This window comes from Varanus komodoensis, unplaced genomic scaffold (genome assembly GCF_004798865.1).
Source record: "Varanus komodoensis strain SLA01 unplaced genomic scaffold, ASM479886v1 scaffold8, whole genome shotgun sequence".
Classification (NCBI taxonomy): Eukaryota; Metazoa; Chordata; class Lepidosauria; order Squamata; family Varanidae; genus Varanus; species Varanus komodoensis.
The window spans coordinates 15,946,986-15,960,774 of record NW_025336481.1 but is presented as its reverse complement, the minus strand read 5'-3'; the positions used below and the strand labels follow the sequence as shown (position 1 = coordinate 15,960,774).

General features: G+C 44.2%; 1 protein-coding gene across 2 annotated transcripts in view; it reads right to left on the bottom strand.

Annotated features, from left to right (window-relative positions):
* The window catches only part of ATP9A (ATPase phospholipid transporting 9A (putative)), a 99,588-nt gene that overhangs the window by 60,427 nt on the left and 25,372 nt on the right, over positions 1-13,789 (bottom strand). For both annotated transcript variants that reach the window (XM_044455306.1, XM_044455305.1), the window contains exons 2-6: positions 13,589-13,733; positions 11,620-11,733; positions 8,240-8,348; positions 2,279-2,337; positions 1,018-1,069 (exon numbers count right to left, since the gene is read on the bottom strand). In XM_044455306.1, the coding sequence (XP_044311241.1) occupies positions 1,018-1,069; positions 2,279-2,337; positions 8,240-8,348; positions 11,620-11,733; positions 13,589-13,733 (479 nt within the window). The remainder of the gene's footprint in view (positions 1-1,017; positions 1,070-2,278; positions 2,338-8,239; positions 8,349-11,619; positions 11,734-13,588; positions 13,734-13,789) is intronic.

Below are 13,789 nucleotides of genomic sequence, written 5' to 3'. Positions count from 1 at the left end.
TCTATTTCAAGGCACAGTAGCCTTGAAATAGATGCCCTGTGGTGAAGATAAAAACCAAAACAAAACAACATTCCTCAACCTGGCACCCTCCAGGTGCTTTGGATCACAATTCCCATCATATTTAACCACAGTACCCATGCTGACTGATAGGTGCTGTGTTCCAAAACCATCTGGAGGGCACCAAGTGTAAGGCAAAATGCTGTTTACCTAGTTTCTTGTAATGCCTCATTCTATTAGTTGCTACCAGCCATAGTGGGCTGCTTCCTTCCGTATCAAATGGAAGCAAAATTATTCCAAGTGCATTCATCCAGCCAGTCTATTCCCAGGGGTGTGCTGTGAGCAGAGGTTTTACCATTCACTTTTACCATCACTCACTTTTTTGTTTAGTCAAAGGCTTGCAACTCAATCACTCCAGTGTTGGGGACAGCTCTATGTGTGCCCCACCTCCACCGCACTTCTGATCTGGGTCATCGTGTCTGTATGACCCGCAAATAATTTGACTGTGGCCACCAAGTCTGTAATATGACTGCACTTGAATAAACAGAGCCACCAGCTGCAATTCACTTGATAAATATTATCACACACAGGCAGGGTCCCCCTGTCTTTTAACCAAGCCATTTTGAAAATTGCACTTTCCTTTTCTTGCACTTGTACTGAGGACCAAGTAAATAAATATGGGAAGGAGCCTCAGGATCACTGAGCATATCCATTCAGCTTTTACGAGACACACTGTTCATGCTTTCTGAATAAACAGTGACACACATTAGAAGACAAGTCAGCAAAGCAAGAGTGAGTGACTCCCCTCCATGTTAATCTCCCTGTTCCTCACATTGCTTAACCTTACACAACGGGAGACACCACACAGAACAAACTATCTCTTTGTTTTAAGCCACCGTAGACTACGAAACAAGAAGGATAACCAAGTTATCTACTTTGGTTACATTTTCAAAATTATTATTTTGTCCCAAACTGATCAGAGGTTAATGGCTTTTGTCATAATTGGTTCCAGATGTTTACCATTTTTTTCCGATGTCCTCAGAAAGATCATGTCAGCTGGGACCCGCTGGTTCTGCAATGCAAAAAGATAGACAGTTACTGGACATGCTGTACACAGTCTTAACTGGAGATCTGCCTGAAGCTAAGAGAGGAGGAGGAGGTCTTTTAGCAGAATTCTTTAGAATAGAGGTCTTTTGTTTTATGCACGCCTCACTAATAGTTCTGATCCAGCTTATGTCAGGGCAGAGCTACTTATTACACACGTGTACGGCATCAATTTAAAATGGCTTCCTGAAGCTGGTGCTGACAGATGCTTTGGAGATAATGGATAAACCCAACGCCCGTCAAGTCCAGCATTCCCTTCATACAGCGGCCAGCCAGCTGCTTGTAGAAAACCCACTGGTAGGGCTTGAGTGCAATAGCCCTCTGCTACCCAAGCTGTCCAGCAACTGGTGCACAGAGGCATGTTGTCTCTCATTCTAGAGGCAGCATATAGCCATCAGGACTGGTAGCCATGGAAAGCCTCCTCTTCCATGACTGCACCCCACCCCCTTTTGAAACCATTGCTACATCCTGTGAAAGTGAATTCTGTCATTTAATATAAGTCCCTTCAGCCTTGGTCCAAAAATGTCTGGAGGACACCAGTTCAGGGAAGGCCATTCTGGAAGAAGCAAAGATGGGGAAAAGCCATTTGGAATGGTACTGCAGTCTGGAGGAGGGGAAGAGGAAGAGGAGCAGCTCTTTTGTCCAGTAAAATGTGCTTACCCCAAGAGTCCTTGCCAGGGCTTTCCCATCCTCAGTCATTTCAAGGGGGCAGCTTTTCCTTTCCCCCATATAACGGAAACTGCACTGTCTCCAGTGACTTGCATAGAGAAAAAGGTTGTATTCCCAACCACAGAGGAAGGGGAGTCCAGTACCCAACAAAGACTACTTCTTCTGGGGCAAGAAGGTAGGAGAAGAGAGTCTTTCTCCAAAGGGTCACCTTTAGGAAGATGTGACTCCTCTTAAGCCTTTGAAAGCTCCCTCCATACCTGTCCGCAGAGACGTCCCAGCCTGTGCTGACAGTGCAGGCTGGGGATTCTCTAAAAGGGAGCAGGTCTTGTTCAAAGAGGTCCAAAGCAAGGAAGATCCCCGCTCTGAACCCTCAACATGGATGCCAAAGCAAATTTAATTCCTTCCCATGCTCCCAAGGCAAGTCATGAGGTGCAGTTTACTTTGCCAGTCACTCAAGGAGAAGGTTCTTCCCCCAGCATTAGAAGATGCTTTGCAAATGCAGACCTACCTTTTCCACAATGATCAGGTCCCCCACTTGAATATTAGAACTTTTCACCTTGACAGTCCCTGTTTGGGGTTGGGTAGAGGAAGGAAATACAGATGCATCAATTACAATTATGCCATGTGGTTTATTTTGACAGCGCATTTTAAAAAGGAGGAGGTGCACCTGGCACCAGGTGAAAACCTTTTTATTTGCCATATATTTTAATAATAAGATCTGTTTTAATCCTGCTTTTATTATATTTGCTGCTATGGCAGGTATTGATTTCTATTTTAATTGCTGTAGGTTGTTTGAAAGTTGGTTTTATTGTTTTTGTTTATTTAAATATTGCTATTGTATCACTGCTTTGTGTTTTTAAAATTTTAAACTACCCAGAAAGCCCAATGAACCACAGGGAAGGATATGAATGAATGAATGAATGAATGAATGAGAGAGAGAGAGAGAGAGAGAGAGAGAGAGAGAGAGAGAGAGAGAGAGGATAATTTAAAAAAAATCTACAGTTTTTTTTTCCTTCTGAAAAAGCCATCCCTTAAGGAATCAAAAAGGATGGGAGTTAGAAGAAGGGCCTTCTTGGTGGCTGCCCCCAGCTTTGAAATGGGCTTCCTAAAGAAGTCTGCCTGGCACCACCACTACTTTCACTTTGATGCCAGGTAAAAACTGTCCTCTTTTGCAGATCAGGTGGTGACCTGATGTTACCATTGGATTATAGGAGCTAACTCTAACAGCAGGTTTTTTCTCTCTCCCCGCCCCGCCCATACTTGTAACTAATAATTGCAATGTTAGTCTGTATTTTAATGTTGTTAGCCACTTAGAGAACCCTATTGGGCCCTCCAGCAGCCTACAAATTTGAAAATAATAATGATGTTGTAAAAGAATCTTTCAGAAAACAGAATTACTTGAGCTTTAGGTTGTTTTTTCAATATACTGACTTATATCTACAGCAAATGTCAAGGGAGAAATTTTAAGAGTTATTGTTCCTTCTCTATCTCATAAGAATGAATACTTTTAAGACATCCTTCCTCAATTTGGTGCTCTCCAGTTACCCTGGACTAAAACCTCATCATCCCCTGCAACTTGGGCATGCTGCCAAGGAATGATGGGACTTGCAGTCTAACACATCTGAAGGATATTACATAGGGGAAGACAGATCTAAGATGCCACCTCCACCAGCTGGGGTTTTGAAGGCTTTCAGCCCAAGGGCTGAATTCCATTATGGAGACATTCCCAGGTCCCCTATTCCAGAGGTGGGTGGTGTGGAAGAGAAAAGCCATGATGAAAAAAAATACCAGAATACTTTAGCTTAAAACTCTGATAACCAAGCTTTAGGGAAGAATTTCAGCCTCTTGGAAAGAAACCCTGTTCAAAAGCAAGGAAACCTCTGTGTGATCTGTGGTTAGGGGAAAGAGGTTGGTTGGGAGAAGGGAAGGGGGCTTGGCTCGCTAAGGAAGCCTGGGGGAGATCTCAGAAGAGCCAAATTTGATCCCTGTGCTTCAGGGGACAAACTGCACCATATATAATATAAAATGAGGCAATGAAATGTTTTTGCCTCAAAACTATTGCTGTGTTTTCCTCATATACAAATTTAGCCAACAAATTAAAAACCTAACTAAAATTCTAAGAAGAGGCAGCTGGATTGAGTGTCTTGCAAAAAGGCTTCCCCAGATCACAGGGCTGGATGCTCTGGGAAACAGGATGCTGGTCTGGGCAAGGCTTTATGCTCTTAGGAACACCACAGATCACATCATTAGACCATCAAAATGAACAATGGACTCCATGAAGCTTCATGCAGTCAGCAATACACATTTAACAATGTACCCATCACTTGCTAATTATTTATTTATTGCAACAACTGGTAAATCCAAACACAGTAAGTATCACAGGGGATACCAATTCACTTATAGGAGGCTTGAACTAACTAATCACCTTCACACAACAGCCCCACTGGCTGTCATCCAAAGAGCCTGGCAGACAATGCAGATAGGAAATCATGCTGACTGGTCTCTGTCAATAATCTCACTGCCCCCTTTTGGACCAGCTGATGCTTCTGGACTGTTTTCAAAGGCAGATTCATATATAACCCAGTGCAGTAATTTAGCTAAGATGTGACCAAACCATGGATATCTGCAGCTACGATACTTCTGTCCAGATAAAGATGTAATTTGTTATATTAGCCTAAGCTGATAAAAGGTGCCCCATGCCACTCAGTCTATTTGTGCCTCTAGTGACAATGCTGGATCCAAGACCACCACCAAATGATGAACCTGTTTCTTTAGGGGAAGTGCAACTCCTTCCAGAACAGGTTTTCCTAGGCAGCCAGCCAGATTGTCTTGTCTGGATTGAGTCTCAGTTTATGCACCCTCATCCAAGCCATTACCATGCCTAGGCACTGGTTCAGACTATTGGCTGCATCACTAGGATTTGATGAGAGAGAGAGAGAGAGAGAGAGAGCGCGCGCGTGCGCGCGCGTATGCAAGAGCTGGGTGTCATCTGCTTCTTGATGGCATCCCAGCCCACACCTCTGAATAACCTCCTGCATCCATTTCATGTAGATGCTGAGGAACATAGGAGATAGAACCCTGTGCCAGTCCATGGCCTAACTGCTACGGGACAGAGCAATAATCCCCCAACATTTGGAACTGGCCACCTCCATAGGAGAGAAACCACTGCCAATACCTTCAAATCCCTGCCCAGATAGTCAGTCCAGAATGTTACCATGGGCCATGGGTCCTCAAACTATGGCCCGGGGGCCGGATCTGTCTCGCCGTGCCCCTTTATCTGGCCTGCCATGCCTATTGGACTCTCCGTGCGCACACCTGCGCGCCACCTGCCACCACCTCGCCCTGTGCGTGGGGAGGCAACGCTTTGCTTGCTTGGAGAAAACGACCTCCAAGTGAGCAAGCTGCTGCCTCGTGCACCTGCCTTGCGGTGCATGCCTGCTCCTGCCCACACCTCGCTTTGTCTCCCCTCACCACACGTGCATGCCCGCCTGCCCTCATGCGCCGGCGCCTCACCTCGCCTTGCCTCACCACGTGCCCCACCCCCATCTCACCGCACACACTCGCACGCGCTGCCCCCCGGCCCGGCCAGCGCGCACCGCCAGCACCACCTTTCCGGCCCGAGCCCAGCACCGACAGCTTTCAACTGGCCCCCTGGTGGAAAAGTTTGAGGACCCCTGCCATAGGCAAAGGCATGGAAAGTCACTGAGAAGTGCAAGTAAATCAACAGGTTGCACTCTCCCTTTTCCACCCCCAGCGAATATCATCCAAAACAGTGACCAAGGCAGTTTCTGTTCCAGCTTCTGCTCCTGAAGCCCAACTGAAATGTATCTAGATAATCAGTTTCATTCAAGAATGCCTAGAGTTGCCAGCAATCACCTACCCAGGCACCTTGACCAGGAAGAAAATGCTAGCAATTGGCCTCTCACTGTTAATATCTTCCGAGCCTGTGCTATGTTTTCTCAAGAACGGCCTAATAACCACCCCCCTTAAGCTGATGGGCACTGTTCTCGCTCTCTGAACAAGGAGCGGACATCCTCCCCGCCCCGGTCTGATACTGCATCCCTGTTAGATGTAATAAACCATGACAGCATGCAAGTGGTTGACTGGACTCAGCCAGGCTCCTTGTCTGGCTCCTTGGGCCTCAAAAGAAATGAAATGCATCCAGTCCAATGGAACCAGAGGATGCTCTGGGCGCTTGTACTAATGGCACTGTGTTAACTGCAGTGTGCAAGCTGTGATGAATGCTAGTGGTTGCAGAAACTCATCACAGTTCCCTTCGGAAGTTTCCACCATCTCTTAGGCCCTGATTGGAAAAGCCCATGAACTACTCAGAAAAGCTCTGTTGGAGGATACTGAGAAAATGCAATGCTGGTACAAAATAAATTCCTCTCTGGGACTCACCTCCACAAACGTAAGCTGTCCAGAGAGCCTTTTGGCTAAGGATGTGGCATATAAATGAAATGAATAAATGAGCATAAAATGAGGCTTGCTAATGTACTTCAAGAGTGTTCAACCCAACTTGTCTTGATCTTTTTAGTGCAAATGCAGCCAGTGCTAGCAGAAGGGAAATAATCCCCTACATATTTTCAGTGGCTCTTTGCAGCTCCTAACACTCAATGACCTGAATGTATTTAATATGCAAACTGAAAGTTTTTTTTTTAAGAACTCCATTTCCAAGAGCCAACAAAATCTACCTAAGCATCAAAGAGAGTTTTCATTTATTCTAACAAGCTTTTGTCTTTTAGGTGGCTTTATACTCTATGACTTGAGAAACACAGCACAAAAGGTTTGGGGAAAAATATCTATTTTACACAGCCGGTAAATTCCAATTGGCTGTATCCAGGAGCACTCTCTTCCCAGGAGGTCTCTTTGCATTTCATAGGGGTTTCTTAAAAAAAAAAAAGTAAAGTCTTACTAACATTATACTCAGTAATCTTGAAAGGTGAGTGGGAGGAGAAGCAAGAAACGAAAAACAACCCCAGAATTTAAAAGTACCCACTTAAAAAAGGAATCAAAGAGAAAATGAGCCTTAAAATGCAGTAGCAAAATTGGAATGAAGGATGAATGAATAGGAGGCTTAAATCTGATCTATGAGGATGGTTTAAAATTACATTCATAAATTCTTTTTGTTGATCCAGAACTTACTGGCAAAATAAGTCAGAAAAATGCAACCTGTGATGCCCTCTTTCTGGAAGGGGGTTATTACATAGATAAATTTGTAGTGGTACACTCTTTAATTTCTGGTACACTCTTTAAAATTATTTACACGCTACACTGAAATGTACGAATGGTGCCCACAAATGGATGCTCAGTTCCTACTTGACAGCTAAAAGACTGATATCACAACAATGGGAGGATAAACACTTATCTCTTATCACACAGTGGATTGAAGCCCTTATAACACTTTCAACAACAGAACAGTTTGCACTCCCCAGGGATATATGGCTAGTGCCAACTCTTCTTTCCTTTGGTCGCCAGGTGAAAACTCTTTTATTTAAACAAGTTTTTTGTTAATTTGATTTGATTTTTGAAATATCTTGTTATTCATTTGATTTAATTTTGGCTAATTTATTGGTCGTATTTATTTGGGGTGTGTATGTTTTATTATGAGATGTTATCTATTATTTTATTGTTTTTCCATTTTATCTGATTATTAATTGTTCAAGGATAGGCTAGACATGCACATGGTCAGCATGTTGTAAGTGGAGCCAGCTAGAGCCAGGGGTCAGACTAGATGGCCCGGGAGGATCCTTCTGACTCGCTCTTTTTCTATGTTTCCAAATGTTTTATAGTATTCTATATATGTTTTATGCTGTTTCAGTATGTGAAAGCCACCCAGAGAGACTTCGGCTTATGGAGCAGCACAGAAATGGAATGAAATGGACAGAGAGACAGACAGATAGATAGAATGGATATTTGTTTGGATATTTGGCATGGTTTTGTTGAGATCTATGTATAAGTGCTAAAAATCCATGTGCATGGATATAGATGCATTCATGTGCGCATATTTTAAAGATATGGAAAAAATCCTACAAGTTTTGGGGCTGTCACACTGGGGAACCCTGCATTGAAGCATGATTTATCACAACATGCAGACTGGGCATGTATTCTTTCCACTTAGTTTACAATAAACAATGACATAATTATTTTGAGTAATTTGTCATACCCCTTTTCTCTGGATATTTGTTTTACAAGAAAGACACCTATTCAGAGCCAGCATCTGTGCTGCTCCAGCCAGAAGTTATTTGTACTATCATCAGCTGCATGAGAGCCACAAGCAACCAAAGGGACAATTCAGAGATGTGCCAGGGATGTGCTCAGTGACAGCCTCACTTCCCCACTGCCAGAGTCCTTCCAGAAACTCCACTCCTCCAATTGTCAACACGATTTGATATCGACCCCTGCTGCTCTGACACTCTGCTAAGGGACGTGGAAAGCAGATGTGGCAAGCTGGAGCCAAGCAGCTGACCTCTTGCTATGAGTTTGCTGTAGATCTGGGAGTTCACCTCCTTGTCCCGCATGTAACATCGGATCTCTTCCACAGCTTCACGGACGATGGTAACGGTGAGCACAAAACCCTGAAGAAAGCAGGAATGGAGAAGATCATTAGGAGGGTGGAGAAAGATTTATTTATTTGTTTATTTGTTTTGTTTTGTTTTGTTTTGTTTGGGATTTTTGTATGCCGTCCCATTCACATAAGCCTTGGGACGGCTTCCAGCATCATAAATAAATACATATAAATACATACATATAAAATCTAGGTACATCCTGGCTCAATATTTAAAACCAATAAATAAGTTCAACTACTATTAAAATATTGTTTAAATAAAAAGGTCTTGGCCTGGCGCTGAAAAACAAATATGTTTATGGGGGATGTGACACAATTCAGGTTCCTTAACACCTCAGCTTTCATTAAAAAGCAGAAGGTTTCTAGTCTTCATGGCTGTGAAGGTAACTCTGAAACTGCATGCACAGGGACTGTTGCAATGAGAATAGGTTTCCCAGAGGTCAGTGGGGTAAAGCCTCTGTGCCCTCCTTAGCTCCTGAACAGTTAAACAGAATTATGCAAAGGAGGAAAAACTGGAAGAACTGGGCAAAATAAGAGAATCTATAAAATGTGATCAGTCAGCACAACTGTATTGGGATCATAGGATTGGATTTTTCTTGAATTGCTTGAGTGCTGGAATTTGGAGGCCACAGCTCTGAGTGTAGATAATAGGTGAATCTGCACAAACGAGGTCCGTTGAATGGGACAAGACAGACTGAACTGGGCACCTTCTGCATGGAAGGCATGCACTCCACCCCTCTTCTGTGAGCATCTCCTCTTACAGAAGGAGAGTGCCTGTGTGTGTGGCACTGTGCAGAGGAATCTGAGAGGGAGCTGCAATACCACGCAAGGTGTCACTCACTAATCTAGGAACAGCAGCATCCAGTGCACAGCAAGTGTGGCCGGTCTATTCCATTATAACCGGGGTGGGACACCTGTGGCCTTCCAGATGCTGCACAACTCCAACTACGGCCAGCCCATCCAGCAAGACCAATGATCTGGGATGACGGCTACTGTGACCAACAACATCTGGAGGGTCACACATTCTCCAGCCCTGAACGCTACTGAATTCTGTTGCAATCCAAGCACAAAATATAATTACCAGATATGCAGCCCGCAGAATATGAGGCACCTGGGCTTGATAATGACCAAGAACAGTCTTCTGAAAATGTTCAGATCCTGGGTCATGCTCCAGCTCCCAACTTATATGAGAATGTAAGAAAAGCAGCCAAGCCATGCTGGATCAGACCAGAGGCCCATCTAGTGCAGCACTCTGTACGCATGCTGGCAAACCAGCTAACTCTCTGTTCACATGCTGGCAAACCAGCTAACTCTGGACTGTTCTCCTGCCCATCCGTTCTGCTCCTTTCTGCTTGCTGGAATTCCTTGCCTCTGACCTAGGCACTGCATTGTGTCTCAGGTTACATCTTGCCTGCAGGGCTGGGTTGGGATATGCTTCCCAGGAGCATGGAGAGAGGGTGCTGAGAGACCAACTAAGACCACACTGGGACTTTGTTTACAGTTATTTCAAATGCTTAGAGAGAAAAAGCAGCATGCAAGCATAGCTTTGATGGTCTTGATCAAATGATTTTTGAAAACAATAATAAAGCCTGTTAACACTAGTTTATAGTCTGGAAGGAAAGATACTTAAATGTGTGTAAGTAGGTTAAGGAAAGCAGCTTCCCTTTCAGTGCAGAAAGCCTGGGTACCACTGGCTAAATACCTGCCTGTATTCTCCAAACATCCATCTGCATCTTCAGGAAACAACATTTGGAAACCGAGCAGCGGCTCCATGGCATGGGCCATGTCCATCTTCTCCCCAAGGGGCAACCAACACCACGGCACCAGTGGTCAGCCCCACTGCCAGCTACAAGGATGCAGATTGTACTGCATTACCCATGGAACCCAGAGTCACACATTGGAGTCCCATGTGTGAGTTTCTCTGTTCACTTTCCTCATGCTGCCACTAGCAGCAAGAGCAAACGTAACACCACCAGTATGTTCAAGGCGATATCTATTCCTAGTGCAAAGGCAGGAGTAAGGGAAACTCATAGCAACAGGATGGACAGGTGATCTATAGAAACATAGGAAGGTCCCTGCTGCTGAATCAGACTAGTGGTCCATCTAGCCCAGTCCTGTCAACATGAACCGGCAGAGGCTCTCCAGTGTTTCAGGCACCGTTCTTTCCCAGCCTTACTTGGAATAGAATCTGGGAATCTGGGATCTTCTGCCTGCAAAGTGGTGCTCTACTGTGCCTCTAACTGGATCTGCCAGTTATTTTAGTACTTTACTTCAAAGACAGCCTGGTGGCAATGCCAGAAGGTGGCAATGACAGAAGCATGGATTTAACTGCCCACATCACTAGAGTGCTTTCCTAATTAGTCCTGTCCAACTCCTTTGGAGATGCTCTCAGCCCATGGGGGCGGGTATAGAACAGTAGCTTGGAAACAACTACTATTCCAACCAACATCTCTTCCCTCCTGGGTTTAAAGGGGGTTTTTAAGAGATACACAGAGCTGCTACATATTCGCCCTGTTTGCACAGCATGATAACACAGCATGCTGATGCACACCGCCTGATCACTCTGCTTGATTTCCCCTGCAAGCAGGAACAACTGAAGCACCCAGAAACTTTCTGGCCATAGCTGGTGCATCATGACAAGCAAACTGGAGACGCTGGCTTGTGTTTTCCCAAATAAGCCAAATTTTATAGGTCATATATCATGATGAAACCATGGCTGTAAGTCTGCAGGTTGTTTGGCTGCTCACGCTTGCAGTGTAAGCAGTCAAGAAGCATTCACAAGCATGAATGCTGGCTAATTTGTAGTTAGTTGAGTCCTTTGGAAGACCCTGAACCCCTGTCTCCCACACACCAGATTTGTACCCCTTGCATAACACTGGCTCAATAATGTATTGTTAATTGTTCTAACAGGAATAATTGCTAGAATGCTTGCATGATAGTCACTTTTCCTGGTGTTAACCCAAGGGAATCTCGCTGAGCCGTACTCTTAGAAAGGCTGAGTTATGGAATAAATTACTTTCTGGATCAAGTGTCCCCCACTCACTCCCTCCCTGCACTGCTCAAGGTTCTACTTCTGAATGGCAAATCTTTATTAAATCAGTTTAAAAGTCAGACCCAAGCATCTACAATTCCCAAACACATAAAGGCTTCATAAAGTAAGCTAACAAAAACCATTTCTAAGTTCCAGCCTTACTTGGGATCTTTGAGATAAGGTTAACAAAAGACAACTTGTATTCAGACAGTGAAACTTCTCTTGAATAAATAAACCTAATATTACCTACCAGTGGAACCCAATATGTGTAAAGTGCACCAAGTCTCATTTCAGGAACAAATTGAGAACAGGCCAGAAACAAGAAGTAGAGATTGAAGAAGTACTTGAACTGGTTGAACAGAACCTATGAATAAAAGATGGAGGCAGAGTGAATGACAAGAGAAAACATTGTGGAAGCCCATCTGTATTGATATGGCTGACCTACCTTTTTAAGGCTTCTGAAAAAGGAAAACAACTTCTCAGGCTACTGTCTATGTACCATACCCTCAATGGATGGAAGGCTCCAAACTTGGAGGCTTATGTGCAACTTGTGCTTGGAATACCCAGCTTAAACTGGGTATTTTCTTGAGACAGCTGTTTTCCAGACATCTAGATTTTGTGCAGGGACTGCACTTGGCATAACTCTGTGGCCCCATCTTCCTCCCCTCCTTGCCTTCCACATGCCCCTTTCCCCCTTTCCAAGGGGATGCTTCTTCCTGCACGAGCGGCAAGGTAGGCAGGGCAGAGGTTCAGCCTTGGGGCAGAGGTTCAGCAGCCCATGAGACTATGCTTTTTGAAAGACATAGTGTTATTTTTTTAAAAATGAGGGGTAACAACACAGCCTTGTTGGGTCACATCTAAACAGAAAAAAATACACTTCAGATGCAGAAACTGGGAACACTCAGTTCTTGGGAAAGGTCTGATTCCAAAGCAATGAACTTTAATACAAAGACATTTGCACAGCACTTCTGAAGGCATGAAAAATAAAGCTATCAGCATACGTTCACCTTTCATGCCAAGGAGTTAAAAGCTGGATCCCAGCTCCTTGAGAAGGCATCACTCTGTGGCATAAATGACATTTGCAACAGTGCTATGCTTCAGCCTTAAGATACTGGCTAAGTAATGTGTGGCATACCATTTCAGGGCACACAATTCCTCCCAGCTGCATCTTCAGCTACTCTAAAATGTCTAAGCACAGAAAATTGTGCCAGAAAATGACAGTGTGGTCTGATGTGAGAGGACAGTGAAATCTACGTAAGCATTCAAGTGGGCAGAAATGCAATGTAGGATGCAACAAATTAGCTGAGCAGTGACAACAAACATTGCTATTTATTTCATTTCTATACTGCCCAATAGCTGAAGTTCCCTGGGTGAGTCACAGCAATCAAAGGCAGCCTAAAATTCGGATCTATAAAATTTAAACGTTGCTGAGGAACTTGAGCAGGTGGAAGTTTTGTACCCTGCAGACAGTTGGTCTTCCACCATGTGAACAGAGAGCTGGCCTAGATGGATCTTGGGACTGACCCAGCAGGGGTTTCTTTCATTCTTAAAACAGTTTGGACATTGAACTCAGAAAAAAGGGCAATGAAAACCTAAAACAAAATGAATCCAGTCTCTTGACAAATGAAAGTGTAAATCATCATATCTCTATAGAAACCACTGGTCAAGTTTGCATTTTCTAAAAATAGCTTACGTAGGAAGAAAATATGCCTTAGCTAGAGCTGACCAAGCCAATAGATTGTCCAGGCAAGTGTGAGGCAGACAGATTTTAGGTCCTCCAGACTAATTGAGAAAACCTTAAGAGCGAACACAATCCTCAACATATCTCAGGGCATTTCTTTTCCCTACTGCAGCCCCTTTATATGGTTCCATGACCATAGAAGGGAGCAGTTGATGTGTACAGACCATGGAAGAAGGTTGCACCTGGGAAGACTTCAAGGAGGTAACCTGATTCTGCTCCTTCCTCACCACTTGTTATCTCAGAAGTCCCAATGAGGGAAGATAGGGGGAATATCTCTACAAGTTGCCCCCAGTTTCAGCCTCTTCAGCTGAAGCAGAAATGACAGGGCGGTAAGACTGGCCTTCACCTAAGCAGAAGAACAATTTGATCCAGTTCCAGTTCCAGCTATCTTGTTTCCCTGCTCCAATTTTACTTCCTGCACTTAAGACATTAAATATCATTGGGAAAAGAACTTGATTATTCAAGGAGATGCACGCACCGCTGGTAAAAATGTAAAGAAGTTGTATTTCTGGTTGTTGATGACATTGCGTGGGTATCTCTGGTCTCTCTTTTCTGGATGGCCAAGCCAAACCGTCCGAGGCCTTGGTTCTCTTCTTCCGCAACATCTTAGGCACTCGCAACATCTGTAGAAAAGTCACAATGATAAAAACTGTAAGAACTCACATAGCCAATCCTGGAC